Below are 27,993 nucleotides of genomic sequence, written 5' to 3'. Positions count from 1 at the left end.
TCTGCCTGGAAGATAAAAAGGAGGGGTTTGAGCCAAGCCTTTATGTCCTCAAACCACCCCCTCTGGATATAAGAATTGTAGTGGCCTTGTCCCTCAGGCTCCCCTCTGCCTTGGCTCCAGAGGCTCCTCTTCCACATGGGGGGCTGTTGCTATTGGTGAAGATGGGCATCTAACCAGAGCTGCTGGGGCCTCTTCAGCGAGTAAACGGTGTTCACAAAGGCTGAGAGCAGGGGCTTGGACTGGTGCTCTATGCCACACTTTGCACACAGGGACTGCACCAGGGGAGCCACTTTGTGGTAATTGTGTTGAGGCATCCTAGGGAAAAGATGGTGCTCAATCCGGAAGTTGAGGTGTCCCCTGAACCAGCCATTGAAGGTGGACTTGCCGACATGGATGTTGCCTGGAGCTGGGTGGAGACCCAGGCCCTGTTCGGGTGGTGATCAGTGCCCATGGGGATATGGTTCATCTGTGCCACCCACACAAAACAGTTGCTTTCCAGGAACCTGACCATGAAGAAAAGGCCCAGGAGGCCTTTCACTCCCAACAACAGCACATAAGTGAGAAGATTCGGATGTAGAAGGTGATCATCCAGGCCAAGTCCATCACTTCTGCTGGATAACAAAATAGAAAATATACCGCTGGAAGCACGGGGGGGGGGGGGGGGGCTCAAGCAGAAGAACCGGTGTCGCTGGTTGTGTGGCACACACTTTTTCTTCAGTTTCCCAAGCCCCACAGAGAGCATCGTCCCCAAGGCAAAGAAGAGGGGTACAGGTTGAGGTCTGGTCCTTGCGGAAGCAGTGCGGCTTGGCATGGTTCTGGAGATGCCTGTGGTTCCTCCAGCTGGCCCATCGCCAAGTGATGTAGCCCGGGGCTGCCCCTAGAGGTGCTGGGGACAGACGGGTGCCCAGAGTCGCGCCGCGGCCAGCCAGCCTGGCCGGAGGGTCGGGGGCACGGAGGCCGCCCCACAGACGCGGCGAGCCAGGCAGCAGGTGCGCGGCAGGCAGGGCTGGAGGAGACCTGGGGGCCTTCAGGAGCCCCCCCGTCCCACCGGCCCCGCTCCCGGACTCACAGGCCAGCTCTTTATTCTCAGTGGGCTCAGCGCTCCGGAGGCAGGTCTCCAGTCGGGAGGGCTTCAGGCACCGCCTCCCGAGGCCCGCGGCGGCCTTCCCCGCGCAAGGCTGATACCCGGGCCGCCAGGTGGCCCGCGGGCGAGCTCGCCGAGGCGCTCACACCTGCTGCAGCGCCGGGCTCCGCTTCTGGCCGCGCCCGGAGCGCTGCGCCACCGCGGGCCCCGTGAGGCCGCGCGGGCAGGCCCTGGGGCAGGGCCTCGGGCGTCGGGGTGCGCCCGGCTCGGCGCCCGCGGGGCGGGGCTGCGGGGCTGCGGGGCGGGGCGGGGCTGCGGGGCTGCGGGGCGGGGCGGGGCTGCGGGGCTGCGGGGCTGCGGGGCGGGGCGGGGCTGCGGGGCTGCGGGGCGGGGCGGGGCTGCGGGGCTGCGGGGCTGCGGGGCTGCGGGGCTGCGGGGCTGCGGGTCGGGGCGGATCGGGGCGGATTGGGGCTGCGGGGCGGGGCTGCGGGGCTGCGGGGCTGCGGGTCGGGGCGGATCGGGGCGGATTGGGGCTGCGGGGCGGGGCTGCGGGGCTGCGGGGCTGCGGGGCTGCGGGGCGGCGGGGCTGCGGGGCGGCGGGGCGGCGGGCGGCGGGGCGGCGGGGCGGCGGGGCGGCGGGGCTGCGGGCGGCGGGGCGGCGGGGCGGCGGGGCGGCGGGTCGGGGCGGATCGGGGCGGATTGGGGCTGCGGCCCGGCCCCAGCGCATCCTCCCGGCGCCACGCGCGTCACGATTCCCTGAGAGCCGCCCGAACTGGGGCGCGTTGAGTCCCGCGATCGTGCATTTTCATCGCAGGCAAGTACTGCGTGATGTGCGTGGGCCACAGCTAAGTGGTTTGGCTGCTGGAGAAATGCTTCAGGCGGACTTTGTGTGACTGTAAGCTCTCATTTCTCTCGGGTAAATGCCCACTGACGTACAGACCTGAGGCGCCAAACTGCAGCAGCCGTGGGCTGCGTCCCCGCGGGGCCTCGGCCGCCCTCCCAGGGTGACCACCTGCCCCCCTCGCTGCGACCCCCGCGGCCGGCCCTTCTCCGCGGCCGCCTTCAGAGCGCGTATTTGTTTCTTGGTTTGCTTACGGTCCATCTTCCCCTTTGGAAAGCGGCTTTGTTAGCCCAGGAGCTTTGTTTTGCTCTGAAGGCTAGAAGGGAGCCTGGCTTGCCCAGCGAGTGAGCGGGCGGACCCCAGGCGCCTTCCCGCGCCAGCACGTGCGGGTCTGGCGCCTCCGCGCACCTGCGCAGTATCCCAGGTGCGGCCGCGCAGCGTTTCCATGAGCTCGCCGCCCACTGAAGCGCATTTATGGGAGCCCCAGTATTTCACAAATCCAAACGATGCCATGACGACACCCTGACGCAGTCAGCGACCTGTGCAGCCCGGAGAGAAGTGGTGTGAATGGCTTACAGAGTTTGTGCATTAAAAGAAGCTATTGCCAGTTTGCTTAGTAATGTTCTCCCAATTCCCATTTCCACATTGTACTGAAATGCCTGTTTCCTCACGTTCTCACCAATACTATTATTGAGCTTTTTAATCTTTATGATCTCATAAATTAAAAGCAACATCACATACTTTTATTTTATTAATAGTGAACGGAAGCCCTGGCCGGCTTAGAGCACATCCTGACACACCCAGGCTGCAGGTGTGATCCCTGGGCAGGGCACACACAAGAAGCGACCAATGAAATACATAAATAAGGAACAGCAAGTCAATGTTTCTCTCCCTCTCTATCAATAAATCAATAAAAAGTAGTGATTGACCCTCTTTGCACGTTTATAAACCACTTGCTCTTTCCCCCTGTGCTGTCTGTTCATATTTTTGCTCTCTCCCTCTCTCTCTTTTTGCTTTTCACTTAAATTTGTGAAAGAATTTTATCTAAGATATTCATCCTTTGTCTTATTTGCTAAAAATTTTTTCCATTCCTCCCTTATTTCTTGATTGTTTAGAGGCACATTTCTGTATAGAAGTCATTTGATTTTTAATTTTATGTAATCAAATTTATCCATTTGTGGCTTCTGGGTTTGGGGTCATGTTAATAATTTCCAGAGAAGGTTTTTAAAAAAAATCAGTTTTTAAAAGAGCTTTTATGGATTCGTTTTTTAAATCTTTCACTGATGTAGAATACATCTTGGTGGGATAATTTTGTCGCTTCCCTGCGAGGCTAGCCTGTTGTCCCAGCATCACTTACTGCAGGTGCAACACCAACCTGCAACTTCTCCTCACCTTGTACTAGGTTCTGACGCACATTTGGGCCGCCTTCTCCGTTACTACTCTGTTCCGTTGATCTATCGGCTTATTCTTACTATTAGCTTTGTGTTTTTCCGAACTGCTCTTTATTTTTATTTTTCCAGACTATCTTTAGTATCACGTGGTGAAGGGAGATGACACGATAGAGGAAGCAGAAGTACCTTCGGCTTTGTCAGGTGTGGGGAGCCGCTGTGGCCCCAGGCACAGAGGAGCTGCCTGGGTGAGCTGCAGAGGTGCTCCCCTGCTCCCAGGGAGATGTGGGTGAGCTGCTGTGGCCCCAGGCACAGTGCCTGGGTGAGCTGCAGAGGTGCTCTCCTGCTCCCTGACACAGTCCTTGAGGCACCAAGGCGATACTAATTTAGCTTACGGCCTTAAGTTCCAAAAAAGCTTATCAGGATGTTGGTCCCAGCCTGGAGGGTTAAAGGACAATCAAGCCACATACCAAGCCAAGGACTCAATCCTCCCCGCAAGTTCCCATTAGAAGCTGAAACAAAGGTAGGCACCAATGTCAGAGCTCCTGCAAGAGGCAGGGTGTTTACTCTGAGATAGCATTCAACGGCCTTGAAGGAACTACTCAAGGGGTAGGAATGTGGAGCGGGGTGCTATTCAGAAAAATTAACAGTGTCTGTATAAATTGAGCTGGGAAAATAAACTCGGGGCTGGCAGCTGGCAACAGGAATGAGCTGCAGCCCTCCCGATCCCATCTTTTTTGTGTCTGTCTTTTCTCCATCCTCACCCCTTCCTCAGGACCCTTTGACTCTGCTGGCGGGCTCCGGCAAGTGGCGCCCGAACAGGGACCTGAGAGTAAGGATCCGGTGAAGGACGTTGTGGAAGGGACGCGTCCGAGAACAAAAGTAAAAGGTTGGTGCGCGACGAATTGCAGTTGATTTACAGTTGGGAGTCAAAAATCATGGGACAGGAAAGTAGTATAGAATTGTTCATCTAAGTGCTGAAAAGTATGCTTAAAGCCAGGGGGACTAAGGTCACTAGTGCACAGATATTTAAGTTTCTAAGCTTCGTAGAGGAGATCTGCCCCTGGTTCCCTAAGGAGGGCACAGTTAACAGGGAAACGTGGCAGAGGGTTGGAAAACAGCTGCAGACGCATTGTTCGCTCCATGGGCCCTCGGAGGTGCCGATAGAAACACTTTCCCTCTGGACCCTGATTGGGGACTGTCTAGATCTTGACCCAGAAGGCAAGTGGGGGGAGAGAGCCACAGAGGACGGCAGTCTCAGGGCTGCGGCTCCAAAGGACAGAGAGAGGCCTCCGCCTGAGAATCCTTGTTCCCCGGCCTTAGAGGCTTTGGCACAGGTTGGTGGGGTTGTGAGGATGGCGATGAGCTCCATCCGCGGGACAAGGCAGACTTAGAGGACGCCGCGGCTCGAAACCGCGAGGAGGATGAATGGCTCATGGTAATGGAGGAAAAGCCCAAGGAGGAAGGGTCTGGAGGACGGCTGGGACATTTAGAGCAGCTAATGCAAGGGCTACAAGAATGGATGCAAAAATTGCATAGCTGTCTGCAAGGAGGCATCCTAAGAAAACACCGCAGGGAACATCAGAATAAAACTCTCTTTTTGGAGCAGTAAAGTGGTAAAGAGGAGAGGGGACTGGAAATATACGGCATGGCTTGTGACAATCAAGGACGTTGTCATAGAACAGCATGTGCAAATCTTAATCACACCAGTTTCTAGGCAGCTGGCTCACCCAGGTCAGCAAGGGCTGAACAGCTAGATGAGAAATGGACTTTTTCACCTCTCCTCCCCAGTAATGACCCCTTGTTTATTGTGATTTATTTCCTACTTCTGAGTTGACTTTCCCTGGAAAGGAGACTGCTTAACGTGCAAAGCTTTGCTGAAGAGTAGGGTGCATGAAAGATGCTGAGTTCTGGGCTGCACTCACACCAAGGTCTGCTATTGTAGAGCCAAGACTGATAGCTTTATCTATAGAAAGCAAATTATGGGTATGTTTTTTTAAAAAAAGGATTGTCATTTGATATATACATATATTAATGCCAGTAGTTTAATTCAACAACATGTAATCTAAGGTGACAGCGCTTTTGGCAAGCCAAGTCTCGGCCTACCTATGCCCTCGTGTGGTGGGAAGATCCGCTCCCGGGGCAGTGGCAGGGTCCAGACCCAGTACTCATTTGGGGGTGAGGGCATGTTTGTGTTTTCCCACAGGATGCCCAGGCGGCGCGGTGGCTCCCGGAGAGGCTGGTGCGGTTCGCGGGGAACCAGGCGACTGACCGACGGGATGCAGCTAGAAGCAGACTTAGATTTGTTGGTATTGCACCAACCTGCGTTTGTAATGCTTCTGGTTAAGATGCAAGGACACTGGTGTACTAATGAAGGACTTGAAGTGTTGCAAGAGTTAAATGAACTGTTGGAGAGACCTAAAAGATTCCTGGGACTGTTGATAGCCGGTATTGCTGCTTTAGTTTCTATTATTGCTACTGCTGTTATTGCTGTTATTGCTCTTACTCAAGAAATACATACAGCGAGTTTTGTTAATGGGTTAGCAAAACATGTATCTAATGCTTTGGGAGCTCAAAAAAGAATTGATAAGAGATTAGAGGATAAGTTGAATGCCTTAGAAGAAGCTGTGTTACTTATAGGAGATCAAATTCAAAGTGTGAAGGTTAAAATGTCACTGCAATGTCATGCTTAGTTTCAATGGATTTGTGTTACTAAGAAATAATATAATCACTCTGAATGGGGGTAGGATAGGGTTAAAAACCATCTTATGAGGACATGGTTCGCGGGCAAGGAGGGACGCCTCCTGCCAAGACCATCTTCTGGGCCATGTTAGCGCTCTTGATGAGCCAGGCTCCTGCGGCACGGGCCAAAGTATATTGGGCTTATGTGCCTGATCCCCCGATGCTCCACGCTGCGGAATGGGGCCTTAGGCCCGTTCCTGTTTATACCAACTACACATGGGGGCTTGGGGGGCTCAGCAGTGGCCACATAACTGCCTTCCATCAGTCCAATTTCAGCTTTGCAGGGACTGCTAGAGGGCTGCCCATTTGTCTCTCTGCCATCAATCACTGAGGCCACAGGGTGTGTCACCCTTGACACAACCACGCACCAGACATGGACGCCTCAGTGGTACCTTGATGTGACTATTAATAACTCCACCTACAGAATAAGAGCAGGAAATTACACCCGGTAGAGAGTAACCCTCATGGGACTACAAAACAGTGGGGCTCCGAAACAGGACATTGGGGAAGCCCCTGATGTCCCTCTGTGCGAGCCGGACACTAGGAACCATACCAGGGGGCCTGTATGGGCTACCTGCAGGGAGGACAAGGCCACGGTGTGGAGCATACCCGGGGTCAATGAGACCCTGCAGGACTGGAACCCCTACAAGGCCAACCTTACTGAGCCTGGATCCACTCATCGGTGGACTGTTGAGGGCCTTTGGACAGTCCCCGGGGGAAGGCCACAAACACAGCTGTGGAGGCTGGCTGCAGCCATGGGACCTAATATGTCCATAACAAATGACGAGCGAGGCCACATCCAGGTTGGCGGACTCTCAGCTGAGCGGTATCAGTGGGCCCAGGCCTGCGTGCCCCACCCTTGGGGGCATGTTGTCCGGACTGTAAGAATTACCAAAAGTGATTGGGGCTATAATGTGACCTGTAACAGCTGTACTCTTGCCAACTGTGTAGTGGGGGGCCTCGGGTACTCAGGTCTTAGTGGTGCAACAGCCCCCTTTATGATGTGGCCTGTCAGTGTGTCAGGCCGTGGTGTCGTGATGAGGGGCTCCAACTGTGGGAGAGGTAGAGCATGTTCAACGCCACGGAGGCGCCGGTTCATCGGTCTCCTGGCAGCGGGCATCGCCGCCCTCGCCTCCCTCATTGCCACGGCTGCCACCACTGCCGTGGCCCTCACGAGAGAGGCGCAGACGGCCCATGCAGTCAACCAGCTGGCTGAAAACGTGAGCACGGCCTTAGGAACTCAGGAGGCCATTGATACCAAGTTAAATGACAGAATTAACACCTTATTTGATGTAGTTAATTATCTAGGGGATGAGGTGCAGGCATTAAAAATGAGAACTTCCTTTACCTGCCATGCTAGATATAGATGGATCTGTGTCACCCAGAAGGAATGTAACAAACCTGAGCACCCCTGGGAAAAAAACCAACGCCATCTCCTAGGGGTTTGGCATGACAGCAATGTGTCCCTAGATATGGAGAGTTTACACAAGGAGATCGTAGATATTCCCAATGCTCCGCAGCTAGATGAAGACTTAGGGATACAGCAGAGAACATCATTAACAAATCCTTAGCATAGTGCCATCCATGGGAAGCGTTACACATTTGGCTATAGGACTGGCTTGCTTGGCTTTCTTTATCCTTACAATAATGTTATGTTTACCCCTCTTCCTAAAATTGGGTATAAAAGGAATTAAAGAAATTCGCCGTGACCTCCACATGCTGCGCTTGCAGGCGATAGATAAAGGTGTCTCAAGGTAATAAATGGGGGGGAGATGTGGGTGAGCCGCTGTGGCCCCAGGCACAGAGGGGCTGCCTGGGTGAGCTGCAGAGGTGCTCTCCTGCTCCCTGACCCAGTCCTTGAGGCACCAAGGCGATACTAATTTAGCTTACGGCCTTAAGTTCCAAAAAAGCTTATCAGGATGTTGGTCCCAGCCTGGAGGGTTAAAGGACAATCAAGCCACATACCAAGCCAAGGACTCAATCCTCCCCGCAAGTTCCCATTAGAAGCTGAAACAAAGGTAGGCACCAATGTCAGAGCTCCTGCAAGAGGCAGGGTGTTTACTCTGAGATAGCATTCAACGGCCTTGAAGGAACTACTCAAGGGGTAGGAATGTGGAGCGGGGTGCTATTCAGAAAAATTAACAGTGTCTGTATAAATTGAGCTGGGAAAATAAACTCGGGGCTGGCAGCTGGCAACAGGAATGAGCTGCAGCCCTCCCGATCCCATCTTTTTTGTGTCTGTCTTTTCTTCATCCTCACCCCTTCCTCAGGACCCTTCGACTCTGCCGGCGGGCTCCAGCAGTCAGGGCTACTCAGTTTAGTGCCTGGAAGTGAAAACATTCCAAGAATGGAGGGTCAACAGTGTCAAATGCCTCAGAAACATTAAGATGAAGACTGAAAAGTATCCTCTGGATTTAGCCATTACTATTAGAAATCACTCGTACTCTTAGGGCACAATCACTGGTACTCTTAGGGGGGTTAGGTGGGAATTTATTTTAAAATTAAAAAATTTATTAATAAAAATTGTACTTTATCAGATAGGTTTAGTTTCTGTTCCATATGAAGACAATCAAAATAAGTGGCTTAAACGAGACAATGGCTTTCACCTCTCTCACATGTATGAAGTTTGGATACAGTCACTCTGCAGTAAATAAGGCCCCAGGCTTCATTACCTTTCACTACACCATCTTGGTGCTGGCTTCCATATTTAAGATTGCCCCATGGTCCAGGACAGCTGCTGGAGGCCCTACCATCACCTGCACATCCCAGGCTGGAATAATCAGAAAGGGGAAGGTGAAAAGGGCATACTCCTCAGCTGAGTAGGCTTGTAGAAGCTTCCTCAGAATTCCCACCCCAAGACGTTCCACATAGATATCATTGGCTACCCACAAGCTTAGAACTGTGCTGACGTTGAAAGGAGTGCTGGGTGACGTGAGAGCGTTCCTGGGAACACCCATAACCATGGGCACAAGCTTTCATATGGTAGCATCACCTTCATGAATTTACTATAAGGAAAGGGGCCCGGGGGTACATTTCAGGTGGGCATACCGCTATCTGGAATAAAATTTTAAGGAAGGAGTAGAGGTTGGCTATAAAATAGTAAACAACAGTCCCTTACAGGCATGTATTAAAAGAAACAGCTCTACCCGGCCAGGCGTGGCTCAGTGGTTGAGCATTGACCTATGATCCAGGAGATCGAGGTTCAATTCTGGATCAGGGCACATGCCCGGGTTTCGGGCTCCATCCCCAGCAGGGGGCGTGCAGGAGGCAGCCAATCAATGACTCTCATCATTGATGTTTCTATCTCTCCCTCTCCCTCTCCCTTCCTCTCTCTGAAATCAATAAAGATATATTTAAAAAAATTAAAAAAATAATAAACAGCTGTACCAGAAGTCCCAACTGGAGGTCAGGAGGCCAATTTCATCTTGCAGATATAATTTTACAATTTTTAGTTCATTTTCAATAGTTAAAAGTCAATATATTTCTCATAAAACTCCAGATTTTTGCCTTCTCCTGAAAAATCCAAAAATTGGGCAATATTCTGGGACCACATTCTCAATGCTCATCTTCAGCTAAAGATGAGAAATAGCTGCCTTTCAGGAGGGACACCTGTCCTCCAATTAGTTACTGTCCCCATCTTACCTGGCCTGCTCATTCAAGTTACCTTCTTGTCTCCAGCAGGCATTTGTGTTTGCACCCACTTTCCAACTGAGTAAATAATAATGGCGATAAAAAAGTATGCATAAAATGTGACAGTGTAATCACGAAGTTAATTAAATATTAGTCTAATAATTCAATGAGTATTTAAGTGCTGTCAATACGACGAGAGCTATGTGCAAGGTGTAATGGACAGCACAGGTTTGCAGAGGAGCTTCTGTCCTCAGAGAGTTACTTAAGGATCCCACCTCAGGTAAGACTTCCACAGAAAGCAAAGTCAGAGAAAGTGTGAAGATATAAAATAACCAAGTATCACAATTTGAGGTGCTCTGTGAGCATGGGAGGCTGACTGGAGGTGGACTGTGGAGGCCTGCTGGCACAGGTTTAGCTCCAAGGAAGGGGCAGGATCCATGACAGGCCCTGTGGAGGACCCTTCCCGGTGAGCACGGCCGAGCCAGAGGCTGGGCTGGCAGAGTGTGAGAAGACAGGGAGGATGGCAGCCGGTGTTGGAGGTCAGAGGTGCTCAGAGTGAATCCCTCGCTCAAGGGTTTGGACAATGTTCTGGAAGCAAAAAAGGAAGCTTTGCCCAGGCAGCAGGGCTCAGCAAGCGGTTGAGCACAGACCTATGAACCAGGAGGTCGCGGCTGGATTCCAGGCAGGGCACATGCTGGGGGTGTGGGATGGGTCCCCAGTAGGGGCGTGCAGGAGGCCGGGGATCAAGGACTCTCTCATCGCTGATGTTTCTCTCTCCCTCTCCCTTTTTCTCTCTGAAATCAATTATACGCACACTCACACACTCCATGCACGCACGCACGCACACACACACATAAAGCTTTGAAGATTTCTCAGTGGAAGTGACAGAATGAAGGAAGCACTTTAGTGGGGTTTTAAGGGTGATTCTCTCCCCGAGGTTGTTATGTAAATAGGTTACAGGGAAAGACTAGACATAGGGAAACTAGTGGAACTGGTTGCACTGATCCAGTTACTAATTCACTTAAAAAATATTTGCAAACTGACATTGTTAAAATAATTTCAGTCAAAGTGTAGTAATGGGAATTAAAAGGAACACAGGCAAGTTGAGAAAGAAGGAAAGCAAGGCTGTCCAGATTCAGTAAAATCGACAGGCTAAAGGACAACACTGAGAAAATAGCCAAGGAAACTAAGAACTGCGGTAGGGACGGAGGGGCAACCCGAAAGGTTTGCAAATCTGCTGGACAAGTGCCTGCGGGACCACAGTCTCCGCGCACCTCGGCAGGCGCAGGCATGTTCGGGTCCTAGTCAATATCACTGTGCAGTGCGTCTCTTCCTTTAATTTTTTAAAAATTGATTTTAGAAAGACGGGAAGGGAGAGAGAAACACGGACTGGTTCCACGTACTGAGCACCACTGGTTGATTCTTGCCTGCGCCCTGACCGGGGCTGGAACCAGCAACCTCCGAGCGGGGCGGATGCTTTTTCAAACACACCCCCTCACGGTTAAAGCAGCAAAGGCCGCGAGGAAGCCCCGTCGGCGGGGGACCGTCCTTCTCGCTTCCCCGGAGGGGGCGCCGCGGCACAGCGGGAAGCGGCCCCACCCGGCCCGGGCCGCGCGCGCCGCGTCCCACGCGCCGGCCTTTCCAGTTCCCAGGCGAAAGCGGAGCCAGCGCCCGGCCCCGTTTAACGAGGCGCCCGGGGGGCTGGTCGGTGCCCGCCTTCTGGGGACCCGAGGCCCGCGGCGCCAGCTCGCGCTCCACGCGGAAGCCCGACCGGAGGCCGGGACAGACCTACGGCCGCGGCAGTCCCGCGGCGGGACCCGAGCGCGGTCCCCGCAGGCCCGTCCCGGCGGCGGCCCGGCCTCCGGGGCCTTCCCCGGGAAACGCGCGGCGCGGCCCGAGGCCCGCGAGCCGCCGCCGGAGGCCCCGCCCGGGGCCCGCCCCTTCCGCTTTCGCGGGCGCGGCCCGGGGGCCACGTGGCCTGCGGTCCTTGGCGCGGCCGCGGCTCGGTGGGCGCAGCTTTCCCGCCGCTCTGCGCGGGAGCCCGGGCCACCCGCGGGCCGCGCTCGCTCCCCGCGCCCGCACGCGGCCGACCGCAGGCGGCGCGGGGCCATGGCCTCCGGGAGCGTGGCCGAGAGCCTGCAGCGGGAGACCACCTGCCCCGTGTGCCTGCAGTACTTCGCCGAGCCCATGGTGCTCGACTGCGGCCACAGCGTCTGTTGCGCGTGCCTCGCCCGCTGCCGGGGCGCGGCGGAGGCCGACGTGGCGTGCCCGCAGTGCCGCGAGACCTTCCCGCAGCGCCACGTGCGGCCCAACCGGCACCTGGCCGCCGTGACCCGGCTGGTGCGGCAGCTGCGCTCGGAGCGGCCGCCGGGGCCCGGGGGCGAGATGGGCGTGTGCGAGAAGCACCGGGAGCCCCTGAAGCTGTACTGCGAGGAGGACCGGACGCCCATCTGCGTGGTGTGCGACCGCTCCCGCGAGCACCGCGGCCACAGCGTGCTGCCGCTGGAGGAGGCGGTGGAGGGCTTCCAGGTGAGGCGCGCAGGGCGCGGGCCGGCCGGGCCGCCGCCGCACGTGCGCCGCCCGCCGTGGAGCGGGGCCCCGGGCGGGAGGAGAGCCTGCGGACGGTGCAAGGCCGCGCGTGTCCGCCCCACTCCCTGCCGCGGTGCCCAGGCCTCCCGCCCACGGACGCTGCGCGGAAAGGCGGCCGGGGCCCGCGGTGGGAAGGTGCTCGGGAAACCACGCACCTGCCCACGAGCTCGGAGGTGCTCGCAAGCCGCTGGCTCCCAGGGCGTCCCAGAACCCGCGGTGCTCGCCGGTACCCGCCGCCCGCGCCAGCGGCGCTTCCCGGCCCCTCCCTGCTCCCTTCTGTTCTAGAAGCTCAAGGAGAAGCACGGAACCGTCGGCGGCTTAAGTTACGTGGCCACCAGGCGCCTAGGAGGTAGCGGTTGTTACGAAGATTAAGTGACGGAGAGGACGGCCTGTGGGTCCCGCAGCCAGCGGAGCGCGGGGGAGCAGTGCGGTTCCCAGGCCCGGTGGGACGGCGGCGTAACCGCAGCCCGCGGCCCGTCCCGCGGCCCCGCCAGGCCAGGACCTGCGCCCGTGCCGCGCGGGAGCCCTTCGGACGCGGGGCCTGACTGTCCCGTCCAGGGCGCTGACCCCTAACCGAGAAGTGACAACCGCCCACGCAACAATAGCCGACTGATGTACATGGATCAAAATTATACCTTTATTTTTGTCAGATCGGCAAAAATAGTACTTTTTTTGGTGTGTTGCAGAATTTTAGTATTTAGTTGATGTGTGCGGTGAGATGAAACACGTGGAAAATGCCGCCTCGGGCCCGCAGCGTCCTTCCAGGCGCGGGTGGCTGAGTGCCTGGGGGCGGCGCGAGCCCCACCTCCGCGTCAGGAACGCGGCTGCGTCTGTGATGAGCCAAGTAGCCCTGCTGATGCCAAGGTCTGCCTAATCTTGACTCGCCCAACGATTTTTGCTTTCCTTAGGAGCAAATCCAGAACCAGCTGGACCACCTAAAAAGAGTGAAAGACTTAAAGAAGAGGCGTCGGGCGCAGGGGGAGCAGGCGCGAGCTGAACTCTTGGTAAGGGTCTGGGATTCACTGAGTGGCTGCTGCCCGCCGCTCCCCTGGCTGCCTGTGGGGGAGGGGGAGGCGAGGGTGTGCTCCCCAGAGGGAGAGCCCACAACCGGTCTTTTGTCTTGAGGGTTTTTATCTCTTTCTTGCAGGCGGGAATTATAGGGAAGGTCTCAGGGGACCTTTTTGGCAGAATATGCATGTTTTCCAGGTGTGCTCTTTCAGGGCCGTGGTCTCTACTGATGGGTCAGTGCCAGGGCAGGGGGTCATTGGTCATTGCAGCTGGTCCTGAAGTCACCCACCTGGTTTTACTGCTTTTCTGGGCCTGGATCTGCAATACAACTGAGGCCTAGGGAGGTGCCCCTCTGTATCTGCTGTAAATTGCTCAGACAGTTTTTCAGCTATCTCAGCTTCCCCATTCTCCTTGCCAAGGAATTTTCCTAGCTTCTTACTATCCTGCCTCAATATCACTTCTGCTGATTACCTTCAATTTTGTAAGGCTGATATTATTTCCTTAACCTTGTCCAGCCAAGTCACTCAGACTTCTAGGTGAAGGTGGAACAATGCCATGTGGTGGTTGGAACCCCTGGAGATCTGACCTATCAAAAGTTTAACCTTATAGCCCTGGCCAGTGTGGCTCAGTTGGTTGAGTATGGTCCCTTGCACTGAAAGGTTGCTGGTTCAGTTCCTGGCCAGGGCACATACACAGGCTCGATTCCCAGTGAGAGGAGTGCAGGAGGTAGCTGATCGATGTTGTGCTCTCACATTGATGTTTTTCTCTCCCTCTCTCTTCTTCTTTCTCTAAAATCAATTAAAAAATATGTATTTTTTAAAAAGTTTAACCTTCTAGCTTCCTGTAGATCAGGGTTGACCTCTTGACAAAGTTGACTTGGTAAAGTTGTTGGGCATTCAGACTCCTTTGGTGCTCTCTGCAGACAGATGCTAACAGTGGGTTTGTGTAGGCCCTGCTGTTGTTTCTTGTTGGAGTGCTTACTTTCTTGACTTCAGTTCTGAACCTTTGTTTCCTTACCCTAGTCTCCCAAGGCCTCAGCGAGTGACTGATGTGCTACTTTGTGATAGGGATACTTGGGGTTTTTGTTTTGAAAACCAAAAAAAAAAAAAAAAAAGTACAGAGACTTTTATATAATATATACTTAAAAGTTAACCATCTAGGCTTTTAAGCATTTTTTTTGAACAACAAATAAAATATTAAAAATTCCCACCCATTACAGGTATTTGGATGTGAGAAGCAAACTGTTAGAGGTAGTGTCTAACACCATCTTGTGAGAAATCTTTGTCAGTCCTGGCCAGGGTGTAGCAAAGATCTTTGGACAGGGAACTTACTCCCATGAAGCCCTAGATGCCACCACTTGTTCTGCCCACACAATCCTTTGAGACCTCAGCTCCCCTTTCTTGAAAATAGGTTTGATGGATGGAGAATCTTCTGGTGAGCTGGCGTGGAGTCAAGTTACTACCCACATTAACTTGTCCTCTGTGGGAGAAGTCAAAGAGGGGAGACAGCCCTTCCCTGATAGGGTAACTGAACACTTTCTTGACTCTGACAGCCAGTTGGCTAGATGGAGAGAGCAATACAGCCTCTTGGGGCCTCAGTTTTCTCATATGGGAAATAGGTACATTAGGCTAGACTTGTTCTTCAGCAAAGCTAGTAATACTACGCTCTCCTTTCCTCCCATGGTGTATGTGTTTCTTTGGTTGTCACTTGAGGAATCTGGTGACTGGGAAGGGCGGGGCGGGGATGCTAACTATCCTGCAATCTAGAAGTGGCCCCATGCCAGGCAGAATTCCCCCCGCCCCTCATCAGGGTGCCAATAGCATCCCCTTTGAGAAGCACTGAATTAATTGATCTTTAAGGTCTTTCAGCTTTAATTTTCCATTTCTAAAATTATATTGTATTGTTTATATTTTGGACCTACGGAGCTGAGGAGAGGTATGGGCCTAAAACGGACTTACAAACAAAGGTGTGTGTGCACTGCTGTGCTGCACAGTGAGTGCTTAAGAAGGGGGGTTAGAGGGGGAGGGTTCTCAGGCGTTGAATTTGAATGGGTCAACAAGCTTTCCCTAAAGGACCAGGTAGTGAATATTTTTCGCTTTGCGAGCCATGTCATGTTACAACTACTCAGCTCTGCTGTTGTAGCTCAGAAGCTGCTACAGACAAGATGACAAGATGTAAATGATGAGTGTGGCTATGTCCCAACGTAACTTGACTCCAAGGGAATAAACAAAGGGAGTTTGCTCACCACCCTTTGTTTAGAACAGAGCATTAATAGGGCCCTGTCGGTAGAGAAGGAAGGGCATGGAAACTTTGGTGAATAAACCTGCGCCAGTGAACCGTGAAGGTCAGCTGCAGGGCGCAGATCACAGTGGAGGGCCTAAGGAAGCGCGCCGGTTACTATGTGAGGATGGCTGTAGAAGCTGTGTTTGAATGTTGCAGACCGTCCTCCACTGGGCACTTACCTGACCATGCCACTTCCCCAGCAGCCGTCCACGGCTCCCCGTTGCAGTAAAGCCCTTGCCTCCTAGCCTGCCCAGAGGGCATGTGCTGGTCTCTCTCTGGCCTCTGCCCTCAACGCTCGTGTTGCTGCATCCAGATGGAGCCAACTGCCTTCTCCCCCACACCTTTGCCTGTACCATTTCTTCTGCCCAGAAAGCTCTCCTGGTCTTAGACCACATGGTGAGCTCCGTTCATCCTACGAGATGCTCTGAACACTACTTTTGTGCAGACGATACCAAATTCTCCCACCATAACCATCACCCCATGTATAGAACAAACCCAACTCACCTGACTGAGTTCCTGAGGGCAGCTGCTGCATCTTAATTGTAATTCAGTTCTTGGACATTATATATCCAGTCAGTAAAGATGGGAAAACACAAGTGAGTGAACAAGATACTCGTTTTATTTATTTTTAAACCATTTTATTTGTTAATTTTTAGAGAGAGGAAGGGAGAGAGACAGAGACATGGATTTGTTGTTCCACTTATTGATGCATCATTGGTTGAGTCTTATATGTGCCCTGACCAGGGATCGAACCTGCAACCTTGGTGTATTGGGACAACTCTCTAACCAACTGAGCTTCCCGGCCAGGGTGAGCTACTTGTTTCAGTAATCTAGATGCAATGATGTGGTCTTGGGGTGGGTAGTGGGGAGAGATGGGAAGGGCTGTGGAAGTGAACCTGCCCTCCTCACGGCCCCTCCCTGTGTGCACAGAGCCTGACCCAGATGGAGAGGGAGAAGATCATTTGGGAGTTTGAGCAGCTGTATCACGCCTTGAAGGAGCATGAGTACCGCCTTTTGGCCCGCCTTGAGGAGCTAGACTTGGCCATCTATAACAGCATCAACGGTGCCATCACCCAGTTCTCCTGCAACATCTCTCAGCTCAGCAGCCTGATCGCCCAGCTGGAAGAGAAGCAGCAGCAGCCCACCAGGGAGCTCCTGCAGGTAAGTCTGGAGCACCTGCCCAGGTGCTTCCTGCTGGCTGTCTCCCTTTTCTAAACGACAGGCATGCACGCATGCCCGCCTGCACAGTCGCAGTGCAGGGGAGAAGCTGCAGTGGCCTCTCCCAGCAAGACCATGGGGCAGGAGTGATGCCGGTCTCATGGTTCATCCAGCACATGAATGGTCTGCTCTGTGCTGGGCATGTTCTAGGCACTGAGACTAAGTGGTGGATACGCTGCCTGAAACTTATGTTCTAATGTTGAGATCATACAATAAAGAAGCGAACAAGTGTTATGGATGTTGGCAAATGCCATTAAAAGCTATGACCCACCACCTGTTTTTGTATGTCCTGTGAGGTAAGTGGAGTTTTTACATATTAAAGTGGTTGGAAAAAATCAGGACAGTGTCACTTCATGTGTGTGAAAATATATAAAATTCACATTTCATTATCCATACATTATATTGGAACATACCCATGTGTATTTATGATGTAGTGTCTATTGTTACTTTTCTACTATAACAGCAGAGTTGAGTAGTTGTGACAGACTAGCCTTTAAAAAAAGTTTACCAACTCCTGCTTTAGAAAAATGGGAGAAGAGGGCCTCCTTTGAGCCTCTATGAACACCAGTATTTCATTGCCAGGGAGAGAAGGAAGGGCTTGCAAGGGGAACAGGTGACCACAGAGGCAGAGTATAATCGGGAAGGAGGTGTTTCAGGAAGAAGGGAGTGGACAGCAGGGTGTAGGCGAAATGGTAGAAGGCTAGCATCCACGGTTTCCAGGTGTGGCCACTGTGACCTGCTTGGAGTTGCCACAGGGACAGTTTGGGCAGGAGCCTGTTAGGGAGAGTGGTGGGGACAGTGTGGTGAGTGGAGACTACAAGAGTAGATGGCTGTTTCCAGAAGGGAGACTGAAGCGGATGTAAGGAAATACTTGGAGACGAGGTGGGGCTGTGGGGCTTCGTGGGAAGGCAGCTTAAGGAAGCTAGTCACACATTGTAAAGGCGTGTGCAGGGGAGAGTAGGTTGTAAGGAATGAGGTGAGGAAAGTCACTGGAGCTGTAACGGGCGTGGACTCGTCACTGGGGTGTTGTTCCTGAGAAGGCAGCGGGAGCGGGAACTAAAGCTTGTGTGTGGGAGTTGGTTTTGGAAGATCCTCTGTAGTGTGGGAAGAAAGGAGGGCCAGGGGAGGTAGGTGCAGGGAGGCCGCGCGGCTACAGAAAACCTGCTGGCCTTCATTCTCTGTCGAGGCTGGAAAGTGGGATCGTCTCTGCTTCCCAGGAGCTAGGGAAATACGAGCTTTGAAGAATGTGGAAAGTTCTGAAATTATTGTTTCACAGTAAAGCCAGTTAGTTTCTGAGACATAGTCCTTGGTCAGTGAACTTGGGGCTGATCCGGGAGCAGTCGGCCCCGCCTGCTCTGCCTTCTCAGACCGTGGCTGCCCGGTACAGGCACAGGGGACACAGGATGAGGGCTTTGAAAGATTGGACGTCAGGGTTTTTTTTGAGATAAGACATACTTAATATAAATTCGCTATTTCAGCCATTTCAAAGTGTACAACTCCGTAGCATTTAGTAAACTCACAGAGTTGGGCAGCCATCACAACTGTCTAGTTCTCGACCACTTGGATCACCAAAAGGAAACCTGGCAGCCACCGACTGCCGTGCCCGTGGGGAATGCCCGCTCTGGACGTTTGCCATGAGTGGTTGAGTCGGTTACTGGCACACAGGATGACTGCGTGCCCGCGGGGTGCCGCCCTGGACGTTTGCCGCGGTGGTTGAGTCGGTTACTGGCACACAGGAATGCTATGCAGCCGTAAAGAGCACGTCGGGCACCTGTGAACAGAGTGACTGCCGGGGTAGAGTCTTAAGTGAAAAAAAACCAAAGTGCAAAATGGAGAGTTTGCGACTCTTTGTCTAAGAAAGGAAATCATTGGAAAATACACATTTTGGCTTATTTTTGCAAAGCAAATACTGGAAGGGTGACCCAGAAAATATGGGGATGTGGAGAATGGGTGGGAAAAAGAGTGACAGATTTTTGAGCACCAAAGTAAATCAGAATCGGGATGGGTTATAACTCCATCAGTAACGGAAGAATCTATCAGTCCACACCCATAATACATAAGAAGGGAAAATTCTCCCTTCCAGTAGAATGTCGACTGAGTGATATAGAAGGAAGAGAAAGTGACCAGCTGGCAACCACCACAGTGAAAGTTAATTCAAAATATCACTTTTAGGTTACTTATTAATTACACAAAGAAAAATAGTAGCTGTATAGTGATGAAAATTTACTAATAGGGGGAAAGTAAATATTGTGCACCTTTAGGACACAGCTTACACTAGCCAGAGGCTGTGTCTTCTGAATTTAACCATGAGGGGAATACCTGCAAGCCCTGACGGAAGGGTATTCTGTAAAATAAACCCATGTCTGTCACGGCAGGTAAGTCAGTGCTAAGGAACTGTAGGAGATTAGGACACGTCGTCATAACTAAATGCAGTGGATGGTCCTGGATTACTTTAGGGGAGAGGAGTCGCTGTAAAGAACAGTATTAAGACAGTTGGTTAAATTAGAATATGCACTTTGGATCTGATAAACATCACCGCTCAGTGTCCTTAGTTTGATAACTATATTGTAGTAACATAAGAAGGTACTTAGAGGGGTCAGTGGGGGAAAATGGGGCATCTATAATACTTTCAACAAAAAAGATGAATTTCAAAAAAAATATGCTTAGGAAATGCACACAGAGGTGTAAAGGGGCAGGGGGCGTGATGGAAGCAGTGGCTCGAAACGTCCTGGGGTAAACATGTTCATCATCAACTGCTACATCTGGGTGAGGGGTAGACAGGAGCTCTCGCACTGGCAGCTTCTCCGGGCATTTGAAATCCTTCACAATAGAAAGTCGAAGGCAGCAGCCTGTGGGTCGTGGTGTGCGGGTGGGATGCTCAGGTGGCAGTCTGATGCCTGAGGTCGCTGAGCAGCGCTGCGTGGGGCGTGTGCCCAGCTCCCGCGCCATCCCGGCTTCTCCGCTGGCGGTGGGCCTGCCTCCCGGGTTCTCCAGAGGGGCCGGCCCCTGGGGGCTTCCGCAGACGTCTGTGAGAGAAGACTGAAGTCCGGGATGGCTTCTCAGGGTGTCCTTTCCCTTCTCTTACAGGACATCGGGGACACACTGAGCAGGTACGGTTCCCTCTCCCGGCGTTAAATCGCGCAGCGGAAGGCTGTCTTCTTCATACTTACAAACCCTGAAAGGAGCCCAGAGCCAGCGATGGCCATCTTCCCAGGTGGTCACCTGCACCGCCTGTCCTCGAACAGAAACTAGGGCTCGAGGAAACTGGACAGACTGCAGCTTCTCACTAAAACTCAGGAGTTGGCGACAGGTTGTGGGGTGGGGGGCGGAGTGGGGGCTCCCTCGGGAGGGTGCTAGTGGTTTATGAGGGCATTTCCACGGGGAGGGTGGGGCTTGCAAGGATTTGGGCAGAGCGCAAGGGTGGCTTGTGATCATTGCTTCCGAAACATTTCAGAGCCCTTCTCACTCATTCTTTCTCTCTTCCTGTAATGGGGAAAGTGTGGCCCGAAAAGGTGTGACCAGCTTAGTTATATAATTAATGATGAGACACCAGGGTTCTGGCTCTTGCTCCTGTTATTTCTGTACAGTAGCATCAGGCAGAAAGTGAGTGAGAAAGTGCTCCCTGGTGTTGGAACGGGACCTGGCAGGGAGCCCTGGCAGTGAGTGGGCAAGAAGCCAAAGCCAAGTTGTGTTTGCAGGCAGATGGCCAGGGTGAGCCAGATGGGCCTGGGCACAGTGCTTGGTGGAGTGCCTACAGGGCAGAACTCACTTTGAGGGAGCTGAAGTTTGACGCGGATTGAAATCCTGAGTGGCCCGGCTGGCGTGGCTCAGGGTTTGAGCATCGACCTAGGATCCAGGAGATCGTGGTCTGATTCCTAGTCGGGGCCTGGGTTGTGGGCTCGATCCCCAGTCGGGGGCATGCAGGAGGCAGCCGATCAATGACTCTCATCATTGGTGTTTCTCTGTCTCTCTCCCTCTCCCTTCCTCTCTCTGAAATCAATAAAGATATATTTAAAAAAAACAACATCCTGAGCAGAGGAAACCCTCCAGGGGAAGTTCTCCTGGATGATGTGGGCACATAAGAGGAGGTGGGGGAGGGCCTCGCGGATGCCGTGCCCGCCTCGGGTCTGTGTGGATGGAATCGTGATAGAATTGTTTCTTCCTTCCTTTTTTTTCTTTTTATTTGATATGTTTTTTTCTCGTTTTTTTAAAAATCCTCACCCGAGGATATTTTTTTCTTTTTTTTAAAATATATCTTCATTGATTTCAGAGAGAGGAAAGAAGAGGGAGAGAGAGAGACAGAAACATCAGTGAGGAGAGAGTCATTGATCAAGCCCACAACTGGGCATGTGCCCTGACCGGGAATCGAACCCTGATTGCCTGGATCCTAGGCTGACGCTTAACCTCTGAGCCACGCCCGGCCGGGCAAGGATATTTTTTTCCATTGCTTTTCAGAGAGAGTGGAAGGGCACATCTCCTGGTTGCCTCCCACACAGCCCTGAGGGCCACAAGATCAAGCCTGCAACCGAGTTAGATGCCCTTGGCCGGAATTGAACCCAGGACCCATCAGTCCTCAGGCCAATGCTCTAGCCACTGAGCAAGACTAGCTGGGGCTGACATGTTTCATTTTTTATTTCAAGGAAGAATTAGTGTTTTTATACAATTTTGAAATTATATTTCACAATTTATATAGCTGACTTGATGTATTTTTTATTTTTGGAAAAAGAAAGGAATGGTGGGGGACAGAGAAACATTGATTTGTTGTTCTACTTATTGATGCATTCATTGGTTGCCTCTTGTAGGTCTCGAACCCATAGCCTTGGTGTATCGAGATGATGCTCTACCTGCCAGGGCAATAGACTTCTTTCTTGAGGGCCCTGGAGGGAGATGAGTTGATACTTGTAGATAAAGTTATCCAGCCAGCTGACCCCAGCGAATGCTACCTTTCTTGTTACTTTGACTGTTTGGTGCCAGTCTAGTTCTGGCCTAACCTGAGATCCTAGTGTTTGTGCCATTAAGGTTTGGGTTTGTCTGTATGGGATAGGAAACTGAAAATTTCATTGGCTTCAGGATTAAACAATAAAACATTGTGTCACTGTGTAAGAAGTGTGCCCAGGACCAGTATGGTGGCTCCAGTGTGCATCAGGTTCTCAGGTTCTTTCCATTCCCTCTTCCGCCACCCTAAGGTGTGGTCCTCATTCTTATGGTCCACGATAGTTGCTAGAATGCCAGCCAGCAGGAAGGAAATAAGTCACATCACATTTCTTTTTAAGCAGAGTTCTTAAATTAACACGATACTTAACCTCTTACTGGCCAGACTCTGTCGCAAGGTCACATCCAGACTGGGCAGCTACAAACCCAATAAAGTCTGGGAAACAGAGGCACAGGGGTAGCTGTGGGTAGGCAGTTGGCAATCAGCTTGGCCATAGACCCTTTGAAGGGTGTGGTAGTTGGCTGTTGTCCAGAGAGTACCCATCTGTCGGAGTGTCATTCTCACCGCACTTGGGAACCTGAGAATTCTGGGTCATCGCCCACCATGAACATCTAGGACTCTGCCAGTGCTTGCTGGCTGTAACATCAGTCTAGTTCCGTAAACCTTTCGAACAGCCATGAGCTGTATGCTTTGGGGGATTAAAAAAATGAAGATGTCTCCCCTTTTGTGTGTGTGTGTTTTTAATTTAATTTTTTTAATTTATTTAGGGCTGAAAGAATTAGGATCCCTGAACCTTGGATCACACCTCCAGATCTGCAAGAGAAAATCCATATTTTTGCCCAAAAATGTCTGTTTATGACTGAAAGTCTGAAGCAGTTCACAGGTAATGTGAAAAGAGGGATCTGTGAGGGGAATGGATTTGTGCTCGGAATATCTGTGTTGCCTGACAGGAAACATCTTCCAGCCAGGTAATGGGATGCAAACTGATTGTCTTCTTTTTTCCCCTTAGAAAAAATGCAGTCAGATATGGAGAAAATCCAAGGTAAAGTTATCTACCTAATGGGCCTTTGAAGTTTCCTGGGAGATCGAACCCCTGCATTAAGAGTGTGGGGAGATGGGGCAGGGGTGATAGGTACCCACTGGCCAGCCGTCCTGGGTGTTTTACACCTTCCTTTTTGCTTTGTTAATTTTTTTCAGTTAATATTCTCTTGTTTCACTCTGAAGTCTTTTGATTACCTGCACCCAGTTCTCAGTCTGCACTGGCGGAGGAGACAAATAGTCCAGAATCAAGCCGGATTCCGGCTTTTTATTTTTTATTCTTTATTTTTATAAAAAAATAAAAGAATTTTATTTTTATTCTTTAATTGGGAAAGGGAGTGAACAGAAACTATCCTAGTTGTGTTTCATCTGACCTAGTATTTATAGTTGCAATTTACAGAGTTTCTACTACTTGTGGGCATAGCTGCTGCCCAGTGTAGGAGTCAGCACCCTGGGGGAAATGGTGAGGAGTGGGGTTCGGGAGTGAGGGCCAGGGCCCCGGGCCCAGCGCTGCCTCGGGGGTTAGCTCGGAGGTACTGCAGGTTTGGGTCCAGGCCAACACAGTAAGTGAGTTTTGCAATAAAGCGAGTCACACTAGTGTTCTGGTGTCCCAGAGCGTATAAAAGTTATGTTTACACTATACCGTCTATTAGGTGTTTAATAGCATTATGTCTAAAAAATAAAACAAAGACCAATGTGCACACCTTGCTTAATCTAAAAATACTTTATTGTTAAAAAATGCTCCCCATCATCTGAGCCTCTTTGCCTCTGGGGGGTGTTGCCTTCAGTGTGTAGAAAAACCACAGTATCTGCAAAGCACGGTAAAACGAGGTATGTTTGTAATTTCTTCATCTGCGAAATAAGGAAAATAATAGTTCTCGCCTCACAAGGTTGTGAAGATTAAATTAGATTAGGTGCCATTTTGAATCTTTTAGAGTGAAGCCTGACTCATCATAAACCCTATACTTATGTTTGTTAAATAAAGTGTTTTGGATATTTAAGGAAAACTTTCAAGTATAAAGTTTTCTCTTCATTTGCCGCATTCAGTTAGGATCTGGCTGTATACGGGGTATCCCTCCAAAAATGTATGCACCTTAACAGCTCATAGCTCAGTTTTGAAAATGAAATGTATTTTAATAAACACTGCCTTTATAATTATGCAGAGTGTATGTATACATTCTTTGGGGGACACCGTACATTAAATGTCAGGATTTCTAGGCAGTCTGGTTGAATCTGAAATCTTTATATATAGGTAAACTCGTTTATTATTTATTGCAGATTACAGTTCCCCGTAACATCTGATAATTTTCTATGTTACGTATGCTGAATATTTGCATCATATCTTGTCATATACATACCAGGGTGGATTTAGGGGACACTCACATGTCCATAGCAAAACAAACGGAGAAGTTTCACTTAGTACAGTGGATAACGCCAGAAGCCTCTAGTGCGGACATGGCCTCCTTGATCTGGCTCGCGTTTACTCCTGCCGCTTAAAAGGCTTGCTGTGAACATAGTCTGTGTGAACACTGGTCAGCTCTGCAGTGCCTTTTAAGTGAATGTCATTGTCCCAGTGGGTAGTAGGTGTCAGTCGGGTGGCCCGGCCCCTGGAACAGCTGTGGCCCAGCAAGGCCGAGCCGTGTGTGACGTGGTTCTAGAGCCGCGCTTCTCCTTGCAGACCCAGCTGGCACGCTGGAGGGCGGGATCCTTGGTCTTGGCTCAGTTTGACCCCATAGGTACCAGTGCTGGGCATGTGGTTATCCTTTCACCCGAAGTTCCCAGTCCCCCTTCCTTAAAGCTGGGTGACGGAATCATATACTGTATGAAAAATCGGTGTGTGACTGAACAAGGCCTCTGTGGAGACCACTGCTTTATCATGACTAACCGAAGTGCTCTCAGGTGGGTGTGCCCTGGAAATACTTATCTGACTTCATAACTTTTCTCTTTTGTTCTTTTAGAATTAAGAGAAGCTCAATTATACTCAGGTGGGTGATAGAAAAACCATACAGGGGAAGGAGTACAAGTCCTTATAAACGTAACTACTATTGAATTTTAGAAATTGCTTGATTTGGGATCCTTTAGGTTACACGTGTACAAATGATTACCATTTAAAAAATCATTGCACCTTTAAAATGGGAGAAGTCAGGCTCAGGTGCTATGAAGAATTACAGAGTGAAACTGCGGTTCCCAAAGTGTGGAGCACCACCAGCGCACCGTGCACTGCTCTGCCGCAGTCACAGGGCGGTGTGTGGTTTGTGAAAAGCAGTCGTCCTTCCAAAGGGTGATTTGAGTTCAGAGTGCTAGGGAGAGCCTAGGAATCCTGTGTCCCATCTCCGTGCCTGGGGGTAGGAGTTGAAACTCCCCCTCCCCTAGACCATCCCCTTCCCTAATGTTCAGGGAGACGGGGTGAATCTGTGTTCTCAGAGGTGCTCAAATCTGAGGTGCACTTTCCATAGTCACGTGGCCACCTTCTGTGGCAGGGAATCCTCTCTGAGGGGAGGGACTCCACATACAACAGGCCTTCTTTCATCGGCATTCACTGGCTGCCGTGGTCCATGTTTAATTCTTTCAACAAGTGTTAAGTGAATATCTCGTTTATGTCCTGCACTGTCTAACTTTGTGCGGGGGACTGCAGGAGGAACAAAGGAGCATAAGACACTGACCTATCCTTGGAGCCGAGTGCCTGGTTGGAGGTATGAAGTGTAGCCATGGCGTGAGGAAGAAGTAGGTGACTGTTGTGGGCGGATGGCTGAAGCAAGAACTGACCATCTGGGGCCTTGGTCACCTCTGCCAGCTGCCTGTCATGAACCTTTTGTGCGATTCATGTAGCGCACCTGAGCTTTGGTTTGGAGGGATAACGTTTGGGAATCTTCCTCCTGAACAAAGTAGGAAGAGCAAGTGAGAGAAGATGTACCCGTGCTTATAAAGCAGGGAGAGCCACGTGACTGGAAGGTGCCCTAACACTAAATGCCAGAGTGCAGTGCATGGTGACGCACTATTTTATGTTTTTATCAATTTCAGAGAGTAGGAAGGAAAGAGACATAGAAACATCAGTGATGAGAGAGTCATCACTGATCTGCCTCCTGCACGCCCCCTGCTGGGAGCCAGCCCGGATCCCGGGCCTGTGCCCTGACCGGGACTCGAACCTCCATCTCCTGGATCCTAGGTCGACGCTCAACCGCTGAGCCATGCTGGCCGGGTGACGCACCATTTTAAATTTAAGAGAGGGAACGTGTAAATAGCTTGGGCTGGTTAAAAATAACTTTTTGAGGAAGATGTGGGTCCTGTACCGGACGTTAGGAGAGTGGGGTTTAGACGTGCTGAGTCCAGATCCCATGGGATGGAGGATATGAAAGTGAACTGGAAGATGGGCCAGTTGTTACAGCTTCCCAGTTCCTTTGATCCACGGTTCTAAAACTCTGAATGTACATGGGAAATTCAGTTTATAATGGGTATTGTGGCTTACGATGTGAAAGAAAGGGAATTGAGGTAAAATTTTCAATATTTTCAATATATCCTAGCTTAAAAAGGTAACCAGCTAATGCAAACAGTCATTTTTTGAATGTTAAATTCAAGATGTACTTCATCACAACATGAGTGCAGCCTGCAGTGGTAGCTCTTACTCTCTTGTCAGGCAGGCAGGAGAGACGCTGGGTGTTGCAGAGTGGCCCTCCCGCCCTCAGCTCGCCCTCCCTCCCCCTGTGTCTCTGCAGTGGATGTGACGCTGGACCCGGACACGGCCTACCCCAGCCTGATCCTCTCTGACAACCTGCGGCAAGTGCGGTACAGTTACCTCCAGCAGGACCTGCCCGACAACCCCGAGCGCTTCAACCTGTTTCCCTGTGTCTTGGGCTCTCCGTGCTTCATCGCCGGGAGGCATTACTGGGAGGTCGAGGTGGGAGATAAAGCCAAGTGGACCATAGGTGTCTGTGAAGACTCAGTGTGCAGAAAAGGTGGGGTGACCTCCGCCCCCCAGAATGGATTCTGGGCAGTGTCCTTGTGGTATGGGAAGGAGTACTGGGCTCTGACCTCCCCGATGACTGCCCTTCCCCTGCGGACCCCCCTCCAGCGGGTGGGGATTTTCTTGGACTATGATGCTGGTGAGGTCTCCTTCTACAACGTGACAGAGAGGTGTCACACCTTTACGTTCTCTCACGCTACCTTCTGTGGGCCCGTCCGGCCCTACTTCAGCCTGAGTTACTCAGGAGGGAAGAGCGCAGCTCCTCTGATCATCTGCCCCATGAGTGGCATCGATGGGTTTTCTGGCCATGTTGGGAATCACGGCCATTCCATGGAGGCCTCCCCTTGAGCTGAACACGGCCAGAAGGGCTGTTGGCCAGGATGCCACCCCGGGCAGAAGGGGTCTTGTTGCCTTGCCACTTACCATGCCCCTGAGGGGGAGGCAGGATGCCCACGTTCTCTGGCTTCCTCTCCCCATGAAAATGATGAGATGTAATGAGAAGCGTCGAGACTGTTCCAAAATAAAAAACACATGTCCGCCTGTGCTGTGTCGCATGTTTTGCTTCGTATGTTGCTGGAGGGGGAACCAGCACGGTCATCTCTGACTTTGGAAAGCCCTTCAAGATGCTTGCGTCTTGGCTCAGCCTGGCTTCCCTGGTCCGGCCCCATAGAGTGGACGTGGGCATTTGCTGTGATTCTGCACGAGACCTCTGAGAACTGGAGGAGCTAGGAGGCCCTGAAGCGTGGGTCCCGTTTCCAGTTTTCCTTCTGGGAGTAGTTCCTCTCCCTGATTCCCAGCCTGCCGTACGTGTATTAACTCCATTGAACGGGGCTGTGTGTGTTTTGATTAGTTTCAGTTACTTTACAGCGGTGGTGAGAAGCAGCCCCTCTGTTATGAGGTGTGTCTAATTGGTGTGCTCTTTGCTCCTGTGTTTTCTGAGGGCTTTGCCTGCTCAATTCATTCCAGCGAGCAAGTGTTGGATGCATGTCATCGAGGGTCCTTTTCTGCACAACACCATCCATCGTTCCTGCATCCCCCCAGGCATGTCTGTGGACTGACGGTCAGTCGCGCAGCATCCCCGGAAGGGTTCTAGGGCAGTATTCCAGGGAGTCACTGTCCTGCTGCCTGTCTCCTTTGGGGCTTGGGGATCGACCTTTCCAGGGTGTGTCCCATTGAAGGGCAATCCTGTCCCCATGGCCGTTGCGTCAGGGCTCAGGCATATCACTCTGAGCAGGGCTCAGAGATGGCCCGTGGTTCCACTTCTCTTTGGGTACATGC

General features: G+C 51.8%; 1 protein-coding gene and 1 long non-coding RNA gene across 3 annotated transcripts; both read left to right on the top strand.

Annotated features, from left to right (window-relative positions):
• The first annotated feature begins 3,445 nt into the window (after positions 1 to 3,445).
• Positions 3,446 to 8,280, top strand: LOC308559003. Its single transcript, XR_013999082.1, has 3 exons — positions 3,446 to 3,836; positions 4,089 to 4,202; positions 5,520 to 8,280. It is a non-coding gene; the product is annotated as an uncharacterized lncRNA (long non-coding RNA).
• Positions 8,281 to 11,662: 3,382 nt separating this feature from the next.
• On the top strand, positions 11,663 to 27,254 carry TRIM27 (tripartite motif containing 27). 2 transcript variants are annotated; one of them, XM_081141360.1, is made up of 8 exons: positions 11,792 to 12,214; positions 13,183 to 13,278; positions 16,496 to 16,726; positions 19,871 to 19,893; positions 22,484 to 22,599; positions 22,726 to 22,758; positions 24,713 to 24,739; positions 26,468 to 27,254. In XM_081141360.1, the coding sequence occupies exons 1-8, from the start codon at positions 11,795 to 11,797 to the stop codon at positions 27,061 to 27,063; spliced, it is 1,542 nt and encodes a 513-aa protein (XP_080997486.1). In that variant the 5' UTR covers positions 11,792 to 11,794; the 3' UTR covers positions 27,064 to 27,254. The 2 variants fall into 2 exon arrangements, with proteins under 2 accessions (XP_080997487.1, XP_080997486.1); XM_081141361.1 differs by lacking the exon at positions 19,871 to 19,893 and having other exon boundaries at positions 11,663 to 12,214; positions 16,496 to 16,749.
• The last annotated feature ends 739 nt before the right edge of the window (positions 27,255 to 27,993 follow it).

Source organism: Miniopterus schreibersii, assembly GCF_964146895.1.
Source record: "Miniopterus schreibersii genome assembly, chromosome: 6".
Lineage (NCBI taxonomy): Eukaryota > Metazoa > Chordata > Mammalia > Chiroptera > Miniopteridae > Miniopterus > Miniopterus schreibersii.
This window is presented reverse-complemented; position numbering and strand designations above follow the sequence as displayed.